This window comes from Boleophthalmus pectinirostris, unplaced genomic scaffold (assembly GCF_026225935.1).
Source record: "Boleophthalmus pectinirostris isolate CB_2022bp ecotype Guang Dong unplaced genomic scaffold, ASM2622593v1 HiC_scaffold_13, whole genome shotgun sequence".
Taxonomy (NCBI): domain Eukaryota; kingdom Metazoa; phylum Chordata; class Actinopteri; order Gobiiformes; family Gobiidae; genus Boleophthalmus; species Boleophthalmus pectinirostris.
In genome coordinates, this window is record NW_026571036.1 from 9,515,908 (window position 1) to 9,532,680 (window position 16,773).

A 16,773-nucleotide genomic window follows, 5' to 3' on the forward strand; every position below is an offset into this window, starting at 1 on the left:
GATAGTCTATTATACCTTGCGCTCTCATATATCATAAGATCAGAAGCAAAGATCAGCGAAAACTTCAGCCACAAAGGTTATCAGACCGTGGGAAAATGTCCTCACTGATAGCCGTCGGAAACAGTCATGCATTTTAATATGATGTTATATATATGGTTATAATATATTATAATAAAAAATGTAATATTTGTCAGAATAATACAAAAAAGTGTTGGAAAAATGGCACATCGGGATGTCGGAGTAGGTGGCGGATCCTCTAGCTTGTGACAGTCATTTTATGTGAGAGAGACGTGTTTACGCACACAGATCAGTTCATGTGTTTTAGTTTTTGCCAGACTGTGTTAAACTAGAGCAGTCATTATAGTTCAGAATTACAGTTCTGCGTCGACTCAACGCACACTGCCGCTGTCGCCTTGTCGCCGTCGTTTTTGATTTATGGATCTGCGTTAAGGTCTATGCGCCGCAAAGTAACACAACTCTAGGACGCCGTTAAAGCCGTGGGAAACAGTCAAGCATTTTAATATGATATTATATATAATATTATAATATGTTATAATAAAATATGGACGATTTGTCAGAATAACAATACAATAGTGTTGGAAAATTGGCACGTCTAAATAGAGACATGTCGTAATGAAGAGATGCTGGAATAGGCGGCGGATCCTCTAACTTGTGTCATTTTATGTGAGAGAGATTTGTTTAAGCACAAAGATCAGTTCATGTGTTGTAGTTTTTGTCACATTTTGTTAAAACAAAGATCAGATTAAAGTCTAACTAAGCTTCTAACAGAGTAGTGCTTTCAGTTAGCGTCACCTCTAGGGAATGTTGATGTTGTTACATGAAGTAGCAATAGTGGTGAAGGTAACTTTGTGTTGAAATCTGTGCAGTTTTCCACCAGTGATTCAAGGCTAAACCAGGACTAAAGACGACAGAGGACTGGTTAGAGCGTTCGCCCGTTAAACCAAAGGTCAGCCGTTCAATCTCAGCTCCAGAGCATGTGGTTGTGTCCTTGGGCAAGACAACTGACTCACAGTGATTGATACTGTATGTGGAGCATATCTCTTTTGAGCTCCACACGTGATCAATTTGGTCCTGCAGACAATGATCGTAAAATTCCTCAGCAGTTCAGATTAATACTTAATGTTGATTGGCTGAAGCTTTACAGCAGAGGATCATCAGGAAGGTCATGATACACTTAATGACAAAGCTCACCGAGGCTAGCAGTTATAAGGGCCGGGTGTCATTAAGAAGTTGCCGATTCAGTACAAAAAATAAAGTCTAAATCATGGATGGGATACTAAAACCACTTCTTGTGCAAAGTTAAAATGAAACACAAAAATGTTAATCATCAAAACAGTGAAAATGTCAAATGTGTTGCATAAACGAGTTTCCTTCCTCTAAACAAGCAACAAAACTGTAGCGCTGTAACAAAGCAGCCCATGATATTCATATTGTATCATCACATTATACAATAGAATATATAGGTATTTTGATATTTTTGCACACCCCCAGCAGTTCAATAAATACAAATAGGAATTGGTTTCTGGACAAAATAGTGAAATGAAAACTCCAGGCTCACATAGAGTGGATTAATACAAACATTTTAAGACCAAAATGTTACAGTCAGAGCAGAGGTGGGACCAAGTCGTTGTTTTGCAAGTCTCAAATAAGTCTCAAGTCTTTGGCCTCAAGTCCGAGTCAAGTCCCAAGTCAAACACAGGCAAGTCCAAGTCGAGTCTCGAGTCACTGGCCCATAAGTCCAAGTCAAGTCCAAGTCGTCTGCTTTGAGCTTCAAGTCATTTCACGTGTTTAAACCAAAGTACCAAATCTTCTCTTCTCAAGTCACAGACCTCAAGTCTAAGTCAAGTCCCAAGTCACTGACCTTCAAGTTCAAGTCGAGTCCCAAATCTTTGTCCATTTCTCCAGTCAAGTCTCAAGTCCTAAAAATAGTGACTCGAGTTTGACTTGAGTCCCCACCTCTGAGTCAGAAGGATATGGGGTTGATCATTTTCAATGCAAAGTAAACTGGAGCTAAAGTCGATGGAGCCTGAAGCTATGTCCATACAGTCTCTGTCATCCATGCATGTTTGAATAATTTATTGATCTCTCCCGGGCACAGTTCCAGCCCCATTTACAGTTAGCAGTACAAATCTGTCCGATAAATATACAAAAGCAAGATACAAAACTGACGCAATGTGCAGTAGTTTGAGAACGTCAAAAATTAAACATGTTAAGATGTTGTTTTCGGCGACTACAGCATTTTCAAAACCATAAAATGTAACATGCTGATCTAAATATGTCTTTAAAGAGCATTGTAATCTCGCTAATGACACTACACTTGTTAGTTACGATGAACTACAATGGAGCAGGCGGTGGGAGTGCGACAGGCGGCTCCCCTGCTCCAGACGACATATGTTCCGGATATTCCCAGGTCCAGAGCTTCTGCCAACTCCATGTACTCACTGTCCCCGGGGCCCGCCGTCTGAGTTTACTCAAGCAGAGCGTGTGCTACTGGGGCCTCGGTTTGTTTGTGCGACTGAGGATTACATGGCGAGGTCAGCTAGTTATACACAGTAGTGGATGAAGTACTTAATTTTGTCTTTTAAGTAAAAGTACAGATACAGAAGTAGAAATTTACTCAAGTAAAAGTATCACTGGAATAATTCTACTTAAAATTTTAAAATATACTGTAAGATAGGGTGACCAGGCATACCTATTTACCCAGGACAGCCCCAGTTTTGAGCAGATTTATACAAAACTAGTGATTTGTCCCAGTTTTATTAGATTAACTACATTTGTGCGATTTTTTTGTTTGTTAGACTTTCCTCTCAAATTGTCCTAAAGTCACTTTCTGTTGAAAATCAAACACCTCCCCTGAAAAAGAAGTATTGTCAAAGGAAGTGTTTTTTGTTTTGTTTTGTTTTTTATACTTTTTTTTTTTTTGTTTGTTTGTTATGCAAGTTGTGTGGAAAATGCCTTATTTATTTATATTTATTTATTAAACTTGCCCTGTACAGAGATACACGAGATTAACCAAATATGTGTTTAACCAGAGTCTGTTACATAAATCGTTTTGGAGTAGAGAGGTTGAGAATATTTTTGAGGATGCAGATCTCCAGTTTATTTATAGAAATAAGTTCACCTGTAGTGTCAGACAAACTAGGAAGATTTACTCTGAAGTATAAACAGAAGTGGCTCAGTGAAATCTTACGTAAACCAAAATTAAGAACATATGTTTTAATTAAAGACTGTTTTGGGCCTGAGCTTCATGTCACTCTGAATTTAAGCAGAGGTTAGAGGTCAGTTTGTGCACAGCTGAGGTGAGGGACTCTGACTCTGGAGACGGGACGCTTCCACTCAATCCCAGAGGAGGAGCGCACATGAGCTCTGTGTGACTTGAAGGACTTTGAAATTGAAATGCATTTTCTGTACAAGTGTCCTTTGTATCATGACCTGCGCTGTCAGTTAGGGTCGGGCGGTAATACAAGTATTACAAGTATCCCGAGGTATCAAAAAGTAGCAATGGTATCAGTTTCATTACCGTCATCTAAAAAATCTGCAGCGCATGAGGACCTAATATAATATTATAATTTATTGATACCTAAATGAATGTGTGGTTGTATTTCCAATTTAAAGCTATCATGATGTAAAACTAATAGTGTCGATAATGTTTCTTTTAACTGCGTGGGGAGATGAAATTAGATTAGTTTTGTTCTGTTGTCACGTGACGATCAGAAGGGAGACCAAGACAAGAACAAATCAGGTTGCAAGCAAGTTGGTCCCCCCAAAAAATGCTAAGACTTTTTTAGTTTGGCAGCATTTTGGCTTCAGGTGCACATTTCTTGACATTTTACAGAAACGAAACTTTTGCATAAACTATAAACGCTGATAAAAACAGCTCTTTCCTTGTGCGCTGATGCGGTTCAGCTTCTGTCGGACTAAAGGACACGACTCAGTGGATTATGTGTGTTCTTTCTGCGTCAGAGGATGTGCTGCTGACGGTGAGTCTTGCCTTGGAGATGGTTCATGTGAAACTTTTCAGAGATTATAAGTCTGCAGGTCATACGCATAGACCATACAGCGGTGCGGCTTCATAGCTTGCCAAAGTTGTACTAAAACATTTTGATAATACGGTTTCATTTACCGTGGGAAAATCCTGAGAAAGTTTAGCAGTATCAAAATTTGGATACCGCCCAACCCTGGTGTCAGTTGCTGTCTAATGTATTGATAACACTTTATAATAACTACACCTTACTTAGCCTTAATAAAGCATGAACAAAGACTTAATTAATAATGAACAAAGATTTAATTAATAATGATTCACGCTTAGTAAATTCTTACTAAAGCGTAATTTATCTTCACTTTAGAAAAGCTCTCAAAAAGACTTAACTAACAGAAATGATCATTGCATTGCATTATTAGTAAATCATTCTCTCATAGCTTATTAATGATGAATAAATGCTCAAATGGTTCGTCCATGAGTAATTAAGTATGAAATAATTATGAGTAACTATTTACAGCACAGGCAAATTAAGTGAAAGTGCTAATTAAGGTAGTAATTAAGTAGTTACTAAGCGTGAATCGAATCATTATTAATTAAATCTTTGTTCATGCTTTATTAAGGCTAAATAAGGTGTAGTTATTATAAAATGTTACCGTCTTACTGTTGGTTTGCTGTGTCTGATGAAAAAAGACTGGAGTATTTGTTTAAATTTAATGTTTTCAAGTTGGCTTCGTTTGCGTTGAAAGCCTGGGACCTCCGTAAGACGACACTTTATGGTTGATGTGTGATTTGTCTGCTTATTGTTTTATGTGTTTTATAAGCCCATGCGAGCAGAGCATCAACTAAATGGTGCATGACACTAAATAAGTAAAATAAAATAAACAAACCAAACTATATTACGGTGTATTTTAATGATTATTTGGCACAAAAAGTAAGCTTGTCCTTGAACGATAGAAAAACACCTAAAGAGGCCCATTAAACCTCATATATTGATCATAAGCTCCTGGAAATCTGCACTTTAAATCCATTTTGTATTTCTCGCTTCACATTCACGTCTCAATCCATTACGTCAAACAAAGGCATACATATATTTATTTATAACAAAGATATCAAATCAAAGTCTGGCTCCTGTCTGTACGTCTTATATGATAGTACATTATTTCCCCGGTGTAAATAAGACCAGTGTACATGGAGCGTCTGCATATTCTTATTACCCCGAGTCTGAGTCCAGGCCCATGTGTCCTTCGCTTCATTAGCTCAGACTGTTACATAAGTGCTCTACATGCTCACAACACTGAAGCTGCCTGTTTGTCTTCACTGTGGCTGAAGCTAAAGACTCCAGGACAGGACAGCAGGGATAAAATATGTGGTGGAAGAAGTACCGTTTGGACAGTTTTTGAGATCTAATAAAGCTTCAAATATAGTGATTTTGATAAAGATTTGATGAATTTTGTTCAACAGAAGCAACTGAATAGCTACAGTTAGAATTTATTTATTTTTTCTTATCTGTTTTTATTTATTTGTATGTTTTTGTTTGTTCAAACTAGTATGAACATCCTTTTCAGCAGGTTTCAGCAGGACTATAGTAAAAAATACTTTTAGTTTTCCCTTCTGTTCAAAGATGTAGTGGACTAGAAAGTACACTTGCTTCCTCTCAAATGTAATAAAAGAAATGCATCAACTTTTAAATCTGCTTAAGTACAGATATCTAAAATCCATAATTAAATAATGTTCTTTACTACTTTTAGGCAAGGCAAGTTTATTCGTATAGCACAATTCATACACAAAGTAATTCAAAGTACTTTACAGAATAAGAAATACATTAAAATCATAATAAAAACAAATCAAAACATAAACATTACAATTAAAAAAGAGGGACATAAATTGGAGAGAAGAGTGCGGAATGAAAACCTTTCAGTCATATGCACAGTTAAACAGAAATGTTTTGAGCCTGGATTTAAACAGCGTCACAGAAGAGTCTGTCTCACATGTTCAGACTGTTCCAGGTTTTAGCTGCATGAACCTGAAACGCTGACTCCCCTTGTTTAGTCGCGACTCTGGGCACCAGCAGGAGGCCGGTCCCTGAGCTCCTCAGAGTGTGAGATGGTTCATATGACACTAACATGTCACAGATGGACTTTGGTGCTCGGCCATGGAGAGACTTGTACAAGTAGAGCTGCTTTAAAGTCTATTCTCTGAGCCACAGGAGCCAGAGCAGAGACCTGAGCACAGGACTTATGTGCTCGTACTTCCCAGTTCGAGTAAGGACCCGAGCTGCAGCGTCTCACAGCTCGTTTGGAGAGACCAGTGAGCAGACCATTACAGTATCTAACCTACTGGAGACAAACGCATGGATAAGTTTCTCCAAGTCTGCTTTAGACAGTAAACCTTAGATTTTTGCTATGTTTTACTTTGTTATGTTCCACCTCTGGGTAAACTGTGAAGTGGATAAGACTATGACAAAAAGGTCTGATCTGACTTGTTTGGTTAAAGATTCTAATATTACGGAAAACTGACTCTGTTGAGCTTTAACGGCGCACTCACACTAGGACTTTAGAACCGTGCCGTGCTCAAGAATGATTACGTAGGTGTCTATGTTCTGCACTCACACCTGCACAACCAAACCAGCGGAGAAAAAAAGTCCAGCGGCAGAACTATCTATTAAATAGTGAGGCTGATGTGCGTCCTCCGTGAGTTTATGGACGTAAATGCGGAGTAATGATGACAGCCGGAGACGGGAAGCAGCTAAACTTCTATCTGTCTTATTGAAGCTGAGCGTGGGTTTGCCGTGTGTTTTGGAGCTGATTTTATTCACCGTTTTCCTCGTATGAGTAACATCAGCGCATCTGGCAGGGTTCGTATAGCGTGTGCGCGTACATGAGCTCCGTGCCGTGCTTTGGTTCACCTCCTCCAACTGAGCCAAAGTCTCATCTGTGCCACACTTGAGCACGGTTCGATTGTGCTCACACTGGGCAAATGTAGCACGCTATAGGGGCAATCTGTGCTTGGGCATGGGTCTAAAATCCTAGTGTGAGTGCACCCGAAGTCATGTTATAATGTTGTTACATCATCAAAAATAACCAGGAGTTGTGTTTTGTTTCATTCATGTTTGAGTAACCCTTTATTATTAGTCTGTCTACATCTCCAAAGCTCAAAATGCTCTGTTCAACCTTATAGTGTCATGCAGCTATAGTTCTCAAATTAACAACTACCTTTTACTTTGAGTTCAGTAGAGATTGTCAATTCCAGGTCGAACGATTCTAGTGAAGGTGTGTGGATATTCTGCTATTTTCTGATCAGTGTTCTATTGTTGTTTCCTCCTCACAAACAGACCTGGATTTGTGTTTTGTTTCATCCACATAGGTTCAACTCACAAACTCTGCATATTTAGGCTGAGCTCTTCTCCCAAATAGATGTCAGAATAGATAGATGTGATGATACAGGAAGTGCTCCTCTGTATTTTTCAACTCCTTCACTAGAATCATTTGGATAATTTCAGCCCTGGAATGTCCAATCTCTACTGAACTCAAGGTAAAAGTAGCTGTAACTTGAAAACTATCACTACATGGGATCACAAGGTGTAGGCAGACTAACGAAAAAGGGTTACTCAAACGTGTGAATGAAACAAAACACAATTCCAGGTCTGTTTTTGATGAGGTAACAACATTATAACATGTCTTAAAGCTCACAAGAGTCCATTTTGTGTAATATAGGGTCTTTAATGCCCACAATACATACATACAAATACAACAAAACATGCAGAAAGTAGTTAGTTTGAGCATTTCCCTGTATGTTTCACTTGACGCTCACTCCGGTTTGCTAAATGCTCGTCACGTACAGTCCAAAGATGTCCGACAGTAGCCTTGCAGGAGCGCTGGTAGGCTGTAGTGACCGGACCGGAGATTTATGGACACTGTAGAATCAGCTGACTACAGTGAGCTCGATCAATCACAACCAGCGTGTACAGCACTTTGTATACGGGCCCGGAGGCGGGGGGAGAGGGGGTAGGGTAGGTATGCTTTGAAACAACTAGGAATACCATGTACTACTACGTTTTGATACCAATGAAGTAGTCTGATCCTTCAGCTAGGTACTCTAGATAGATTAAAGAGGGGGTAGTTTACTTCTATGGGGTATTAAACGCTAACACATAACATATTTGGATCACTATGTTACCTTTTATTGTTTTCAAAATGCTTTATCAACATGTTTTATTAGTTTCACTTTTGTTTTTGATGCTCTGAGTCAATTAAAGTTGGCGTGCGTCCTGCTAATGAAGCTACAGGACATTGCGTCAGATTTGTGAAGCTGTAGTGTGTTGTTTTGTATCACGTTCTTGCATATTTATGGAGAATTGTCTTGTGGGAGCATGGGTGATGTTGGCTTGTGGGTGGAGCCTTGCACAGACCCGTACTGCCAACTCTTAGAGGGGCTCAAATTGGGGCCGGGAGAGATCGCTAGCCTGGTTCATGAACCGGTTTCAATTTGTGGAAACTGTCTGACCTCAGCAGCATTAGGATTCCATCACCTTTTTTAAATTTAACCAATCGCTGCTGTTTGGTCGTGACGTATGTAATGCGCCAAATCCCGTAGGAAGAAGAGCAATAGTGTCTTTCCTCTTGATAAAATTCACCAAACATTCTTTTTGTTCCAGCTTTAAATCCTCAATCTCGGGAATCGTTGCCAACACAGAATGTCTGTCTTCGTCTACATTCATCTCGACCACTTTGTTTACTGTTGTGCTGTATCACTAAAGGGACCTAGACAGGAGCTTGAGTTTGACGTCATGGCTTCACAGCTCTTCGCTGATTGGCCGGTGTGTGGTCGACAACTCCCAGGGTTCTTGCAAACCGTCTAGAGTATTCTGATTCCTGACTTAGTCGCTGGAGAGAAATGAAATTGGCTAAGAGATCACTAGATTACTCAAACATACAAACATACAAGGACGTCTAAAACCTCTCAGGCATGTTTTTGATTAGGGGTGTGCAAAAACATCGATATATCGCATGTGACGATACAGTATCGATATCGTGGGCGGCTGTATCAATATATCGCCAAGAGTATTTTTTGGTATATTTTACTGAATTATTTTGTTACAGCTACAGTTTTGTTGCTTGTTTAGAGAAAGGAAACTCATTTGACATTTTCACTGTTTTGATGATTAAAATGTTTGTGTTTATGAACTTTGCACTAGAAGTGGTTTAACAAAAACTTTTAGTATCACAGCCATGATTTAGACATTGTTTTAACTGAACCTTATCGAATTGATTTGAAGTATATCGTATTGAATCGAAAATGCACTGTATCGAGATATGTATCATATCAGTAACTTCTCGATGATACCCAGCTCTATTTTTGACCAAGGAACAATGTTAGCTGCAGCTCAGGTCCTTACTCGAACTAGGAAGTACGAGCACATAAGTCCTGTGCTCAGGTCTCTGCACTGGCTCCTGTGCCTCAGAGAATAGAGTTTAAAGCAGCTCTGCTTGTACAAGTCTCTCCATGGCCGAGCACCAAAGTCCATCTGTGACATGTTAGTGTCATATGAACCATCTCACACTCTGAGGACCTCAGGGACCGGCCTCCTGCTGGTGCCCAGAGTCACGACTAAACAAGGGGAGTCAGCGTTTCAGGTTCATGCAGCTAAAACCTGGAACAGTCTGAACATGTGAGACAGACTCTTCTGTGACGCTGTTTAAATCCAGGCTCAAAACATTTCTGTTTAACTGTGCATAAAACTGAAAGGTTTTCATTCCGCACTCTTCTCTCCAATTTATGTCTCTCTTTTTTAATTTTAATCTTCATGATTATTTATGTTTTGATTTGTTTTTATTATGATTTTAATGTATTTCTTATTCTGTAAAGCACTTTGAATTACTTTGTGTACGAATTGTGCTATACAAATAAACTTGCCTTGCCTTGTCTTGTTAGAAAGCTACAAATTCTTTAACCTATAAAGACTTTTAAGGACACATTTTCATAGAGTTCTTTTCATTTGTTTTGGTGCTTTCTTTTTTTGTTTTTATAAACCCGCTCTACATGAACCTGATGTTTTATTTAGCTGTTTTTGCCATAAATAAATTCTGATTCCTAATATGAAACTCTGCTCCAAATTCGCCCCATAACTACTTGCCTCAGTGAGCTTCATTTGACTGGAGCCATGTCGTCACACTCATAGTAAACAGTAATGTAATGCTTGAAACATGACTTTTCAAAACAATAGTGTTATTATTTACCCAGCCTTTTCTATCTTTTGTGCAATTTGTGACATCATCTGTCTTTTCTGAATGCAAAACTGAACTAAAATTTGAAACATTATGTCGTTTAATTCTTCTCTAAATATTCATGTGTCTCTTATTCTGTGTCATACTTCAGTCTTCTCTCAAATGTGAAAGCGTCTGGACGTGTTTAAAATGTAAAATGAGAAACTCAATTTTGAAAAAGATTGATCAGAAAAAATCCTTGTGTTTTTGTGCAGAGAGCTGGTTTGTTATGAAAGTGTTTGTGTTGGACTTGTTTTCCTCCGTGAAATCTGAATTTTAAAATGTGGATGAACGGTAAGAAGTGAGTCAGAGAGAGAGAGAGAAAAAAGAGAGGGATAGAGAGAACGAGAGAGAGAGTGATGGAGACACAGAGTGAAAAAGAGAGAGCGACAAAGAGAAAGATTGAGAGAGAGAGAGAGAGAAAGAGAGAGACAGAAAGAGTTAGAGAGAGAGAGAGAGACTGACAGGGAGAGATAAAGTGGAGGAGAGACAGAGAGAAAGAGACAGAAAGAGTGAGAGAGAGAGAGACAGAAAGAGTGATAGAGAGAGACAGACAGACAGGGAGAGATAAAGCAAGAGACAAAAAAGAGTCATAGAGAGAGAGAGAGAAACAGACAGGGAGACAGAAACCGAGAGAGAGAACGAGAGATGGAGAGAGATGGGTAGAGTGATAGAGAGAGCGAAAAAGAGACAGAGAGAGTGAGAAAAAGCGAGGGACAGAAGAAGTGATAGAGAGAGAGAGACAGACAGGGTGAGATAAAGCGAGAGAGAGACAGAGAGAAAAAGCGAAAGACAGAAAGTGTGGGAGAGAGAGAGAAAGAGAGAGACAGAAAGAGAGAGAGACAGAGAAGGAGATACAGAAAGAGTGATAAAGAGAGAGAGACAGGGAGAGATAGAGTGGGAGAGAGACAGAAAGAGTTAGAGAGAGAGAGAGAGAGACTGACAGGGAGAGATAAAGTGGAGGAGAGACAGAGAGAAAGAGACAGAAAGAGTGAGAGAGAGAGAGAGACAGAGAAGAAGAGACAGAGAGAAAAAGTGAGAGAGAGAGACAGAAAGAGTGATAGAGAGAGACAGACAGACAGGGAGAGATAAAGCAAGAGACAAAAAGAGTCATAGAGAGAGAGAGAGAAACAGACAGGGAGACAGAAACCGAGAGAGAGAGCGAGAGACGGAGAGAGATGGGTAGAGTGATAGAGAGAGCGAAAAAGAGACAGAGAGAAGTGAGAAAAAGCGAGGCACAGAAGAAGTGATAGAGAGAGAGAGAAAGAGAGACAGACAGGGTGAGATAAAGCGAGAGAGAGACAGAGAGAAAAAGCGAAAGACAGAAAGTGTGGGAGAGAGAGAGAAAGAAAAGGAGAGACAGAAAGAGAGAGAGACAGAGAAGGAGATACAGAAAGAGTGATAAAGAGAGAGAGACAGGGAGAGATAGAGTGGGAGAGAGACAGAGAGAGTGATAGAGAGAAAGAGAAAATCGAGAGACAGAAAGAGCGATGGAGAGAAAGAGACAGGGAGAGATAAAGCGAGAGAGAGACAAAGTGTGATAGAGAGAAACAGGGAGAGACAGAGTGAGAGAGCGAAATAGAGAGACAGGAAGAGTGATAAAGAGAGAGAGACAGGCAGAGCAAGAAAGAGAAACAGAGAGAGTGATAGAGAGAAAGAGAGACAGACAGGGAGAGGCAGAGAGAGAGAGAGATACAGTAAGGGTGATAGAGAGAGAGAGACAGAGAGAAAAAGCGAAAGACAGAAAGTGTGGGAGAGAGAGAGAAAGAGAGAGACAGAAAGAGAGAGAGACAGAGAAGGAGATACAGAAAGAGTGATAAAGAGAGACAGGGAGAGATAGAGTGGGAGAGGGACAGAGAGAGTGATAGAGAGAAAGAGAAAATCGAGAAACAGAGAGCGTGATAGAGAGAGAGACAGACAGGGAGAGATAAAGCGAGGGAGAGAGAGAGAGAGAGAGCGATACAGTAAGGGTGATAGAGAGAGAGAGAGAGAGACAGAGAAAAAGCGAGCGACAGAAAGAGTGATAGAGAGACAGAGAGAAAGAGAAAAACAAGAGACAGAAAGTGTGATAGAGAGACAGAGTGAGAGAGCGAAAGACAGACAGGAAGAGTGATAAAGAGAGAGAGAGAGACAAGGAGAGTAAGAAAGACATAGACAGAGAGAACGAAAGAGAGAAAGCATGATTCACAGAGAGAAAGAGACAGAAAAAGAGTGTCAGAGAGAGTGATAAGTGTGAGCGTGAGAGATAACAAACAAAAGAAAGAAAGAGAGAGTGAGTGCTACCTAGAGAGTGATCAAGACGGAGAAAGTGCGAGATGGAGGGATGACGAGGAGGAGAGGACAGGAGGATATAAATGAAACATGGGACTGGGAATAGGGAAATCGAGCTTTGTCATGGTGCTGGTTTAAAGAGCTGGTGTTTCATTTACTCACAAACAATTCAACCAAGTTCTAGTCACGATGATTAAAAAAAAATAAAAAAAAAAACACTCTTTATTTAGACAATAGAATGTGATTTTCAGTATTAAATAAAAGTACTTTCTTTTCCATTCCCATGTGGTTTTATATTTGTGTAATCCCTCAGTGGTCCATGGGCGTATACTAGTCTATTTGTTCTGATACAGCTCAAAATCATTCTAAAGGTTTGTTTTGTCGTGTGAATGTGACCTTTTTAGTATCGATACCTGCGAAAAATGAGTGTCTGGTTTCGATTCTAGTTTTAGTATCAGTTAGTGTCTGATTTTCGATACTTTTGAGAGCCCGAACTCAGAGTATGGAGTGAATGAATAACAACCTACAATGTAAAGTGCTTTTGAACTTGTTTTAGGTCTTGAAAAGGTGCTATGAATTGATCATTTGCAGCTGATATCATCAACGTTCCCTTGGACTGTGACGCTAACTGTAGGCACTGCTCTGTCTGAAGCTCTGTTACTCAAGTTAGACTTTAATTTGAGCTTTAATGAACACAATCTGTCCATAAAGAGCTTACTTAGAACAGGTGGGCTGATTTGTGCTGTTAAAAAAATCTCTGACACATAAAGTATAGTCACAAGTGTTTTAGTCAGTCACTCTCACCTTTTTGTTGAATATCAAACACCCAAACAGTAGGGATGTAAATGTATTGTTTTATTGTAGCAACAGTTTATAAACATCGGAAACTACATATCCCATGATTCATTTCAGCACAACATGAAGAAGGGTCCGGTCAAGCGGTAACGGAGGAAAACAGGCAGATTTTTTACATTCAAATGGCTCTTATTCAGAAACTCGAGGGACTATTGAAATAAGTAAAGTATCAGAATGTAGGAAAGAGTTAACACTCCAACAGGGTAAAGTTAAACCTGCAATATTCTTTCAAGTTGTTGACAAAAAATTAAAAAACTCATGTCGGTAACGGAGGGAATGAAATATCCAGCACTTTTTGGGCAATAAATACAGTGATAACTCTTGGTTCTCACTTCCATATCCTTAACAAACTGGTTTGAATATTTGCTTCATATAGTTTTCTACCATATGGTACAAGATTAGATTGAAAAACCTCTTACTTTTTGAATAATGAGATTTTTTATTAAGAAATGTCATGGTAACAGAGGGAAAAGTAACGGAGGGAAAATTGTGCAAACAAGTAGAAGGTGCATGATTTTGCATCATTTGTCGCTTTTTTCTTCCGAAAACTTTAATATTACTTCAAAATGAAAGGTAACAATTTCTATAAAATATGTCAGTCCTTCCAAGCTAATTTTTTATCATTTTAAATACTTTTTTTTTTTTTTAAATCATGTACTTTCATCAACAGTTCAAAGATCGAATAACACAAGATATGATGAAATACATCCATTTATTTACATGATTTTCAGGTCTTTGAAATTTGGGAAATAATTTTTGTTCCATGTTTCATACATGGTCTGTTTAAAACGTATGTAACTTTAGAACCAAAAATGGTACAGAAAAAAGGTCAACAGTTTCATAAACTAGAGTACATATGTATCTGTTCAATACATTTTTATATCAGATGCATTAACTTGAAATTTTGGCCTTGCTGTTTACTTCTGCTTGACCGGGCCCAGAAATATATATTTTTACTTGAATTCTTGGGATTATGACGGAAATAATTCACACCAAAATCTTGTCAAGGTATTTTAAAAGCAAAAAAGTGTCCCATCTACAATAAATATTGTACCGCGCAATGCATATCGTGATAATATCGTACAGTGAGATTTGGATGTCGTTACATCCCTACTAAACAGGACCTCGAACATTTGTGTTGGTCTCAGGCTCCCGAAAACGTGTCGTTTAAATCCATTTTGTATTTTTTTCTGGAATTTTCATACAATCTTGAAACTTTTTTTGCCTGTTTGCTGTTGTGGGTATCATGTTACTATGGCGACCGCTGAACAGTTGATCATACACATACATGTAGAACACGCCTAACGTCAAAATAAATGTTGTACAGTATTTTCAAACCCAAAAATGTTATCTTTCTGGTGGTGGGTCTAATTTCTAGGCAAGTCTCTATGAAAAGGTTATCGCCGTGCCTGAAATGTTCCACAGTACGGCTTTAAACTTTAAATCAAAAAGCACAGGGAGAGTTTTGTCCACTCATCTAAATATGCATCTATCCATCCTTGTGCAATTTGCAGCTAACAGCCTCAACAGACTCTCTCTGTGCATGATTTAGCACTCTATTCCTCCGTTTCGTCTCATCTATCTATCTTTCAGCTCTTTCTCTCTCTCGCTCTTTTCATCTAGCATCTCTCCTTCCATTCTTTCTCTCTTATTTCTCTATCTGTCCAATCTATCTATCTTTCACCTCCCTCTATCTGACCTCCTTCTCTTCTTCTCTCTTCGTCCCTCTAGCCTTTCTTCTATTTTCTTCTCCTCCGCCTGGTCTCGCTCTAGCACTCTCCTTTCACCCTTCCTCCCTCCATCTCACCTCTCTCTCTCACCCCCTTCTCCACATCTTCCATGTTTTTCTTTCCTATGTCTGTTCCTCTCTCTCTCTCTCCCTTCTCTCTCTGTCCATCTTTCTCTCTCCACCTCAATCCATCTCTCCTCTCTCTTACATTCCCCACATCCTACATCTTTTTCTTTCTTCTATCTCCCTCTCTTTTTCTCTCCTTTCACCCTCCCTACCCTCGTCCTTCTCCTCCTCCCGTAATTTTCCTCTTTATCCCCCTCTCTCTCTTCTCCCCCCTCCTCCTTTCTCTCTCTCCCTCTCTCCTTCTCTCTCGTCTCTCTTACCCCCCACATCCTCCATCATTTATCTTTCTTCTCTCTCTCCCTCTTTTTCTCTTCTTTCACCCACCCTCCTCCTTCTCCTCCACCTCTTCTTATTCTCCTCTCTATCCCCCTCTCTCTCGCTCTCTCTCTTCACCCCCCTCCTCCTCCTCCCTCTCTCCATCCCTCCATCTCTCCTCTCTCTTATCTCCCCTACATCCTACATATTTTTCTTTCTTTTCTCTCTCCCTCTCTCTTTCTCTCTTCTTTCACCCTTTTCCTCCTCTTTTCCTCTCTATCTCCTGTCTCTCGATTCACCCCCTCCTCCTCTCTCTCTCTCTTTTTCCCTCTCTACATCCCTCCATCTCTCTCCTGTTACCCTCCCCCATGTCCTCCATATTTTTCTTTCTTCTCTCGCCCTCTCTCTTTCTCTCTTCTTCTCACCCTCTCTTCTCCTCCTCTCTATCCCCCCTCTCTCTACACCCCCTTCTTCCTCTTCTCTTTTTTCATCCCTCCATCTCTCCTCGCTCTTGCCCTCCTCCACATCCTCCCTATTTTTTCTTTCTTTTCTCTATCTCTCTCCCTCTCTTTCTCTGTCCTTTCACCCACCCCACCCTCCCCTACTCCTCCTCCTCCTCTTCTGCTCTCGCTCTATCCCTCCATCTCTCCTCTCTCTTATACCCCTACATTCTCCATATTTTTTTCTTTCTTTCTTCTTTCTCTTCCTCTATCTTTCTCTCTCCTTTCACCCACCCCACCCTCTACGTTCCTCCTCTTTATCTCCCCTCTTTTTTCCTTCACCCCCTCCTCCTCTCCCTTCATCCCTCCATCCATCCCTCTCCTCTCTTTTATCCCTCCTACATCCTACATACTTTTTTCTCTCTCTCCCTCTTTTTTTCTCTCTCTTTTCACCCTCCCACCCCCTATCCTCCTCTCTATCTCCCCCTCTCTCTTCACCCTCTCCTCTCTCTCTTTCTCTCTCTCCTTCTCTCCGTCCCTCCATCTCTCTCCTCTCTTACCCTCCCCCACATCCTCCATATTTTTCTTTCTTCTTTCTCTCCCTCTCTCTTTCTCTCTCCTTTCACCCTCCCCACCTTTTTCCCCTCCTCTTATTCTCCTCTCTATCCCCTCTCTCTCTTTTCACACCCCTCCTCCTCTCTCTCTCTTTCCCTCTCTTTCTCCATCCCTCCATCTCTCCACTCTCTTACCCTCCCCCACATCCTCTGTATTTTTCTTTCTTCTCTCTCTAACCCTCTCTTCCTTTCTTTCTCTCTTCTTTCACCCTCCCCA

At 40.0% G+C, this 16,773-nt stretch overlaps 1 protein-coding gene across 3 annotated transcripts in view; it reads left to right on the forward strand.

The window, feature by feature from the left end:
* Positions 1-16,773, forward strand: part of gphnb (gephyrin b) — a 178,487-nt gene that overhangs the window by 103,110 nt on the left and 58,604 nt on the right. For 2 of the 3 annotated variants that reach the window (XM_055149399.1, XM_055149400.1), the window contains exons 9-10: positions 6,868-6,876; positions 12,457-12,504. The exons of the other annotated variant lie outside the window; for it this stretch is intronic. In XM_055149399.1, coding sequence (XP_055005374.1) covers positions 6,868-6,876; positions 12,457-12,504 — 57 coding nt within the window. The remainder of the gene's footprint in view (positions 1-6,867; positions 6,877-12,456; positions 12,505-16,773) is intronic. 3 annotated transcript variants of the gene reach the window in all.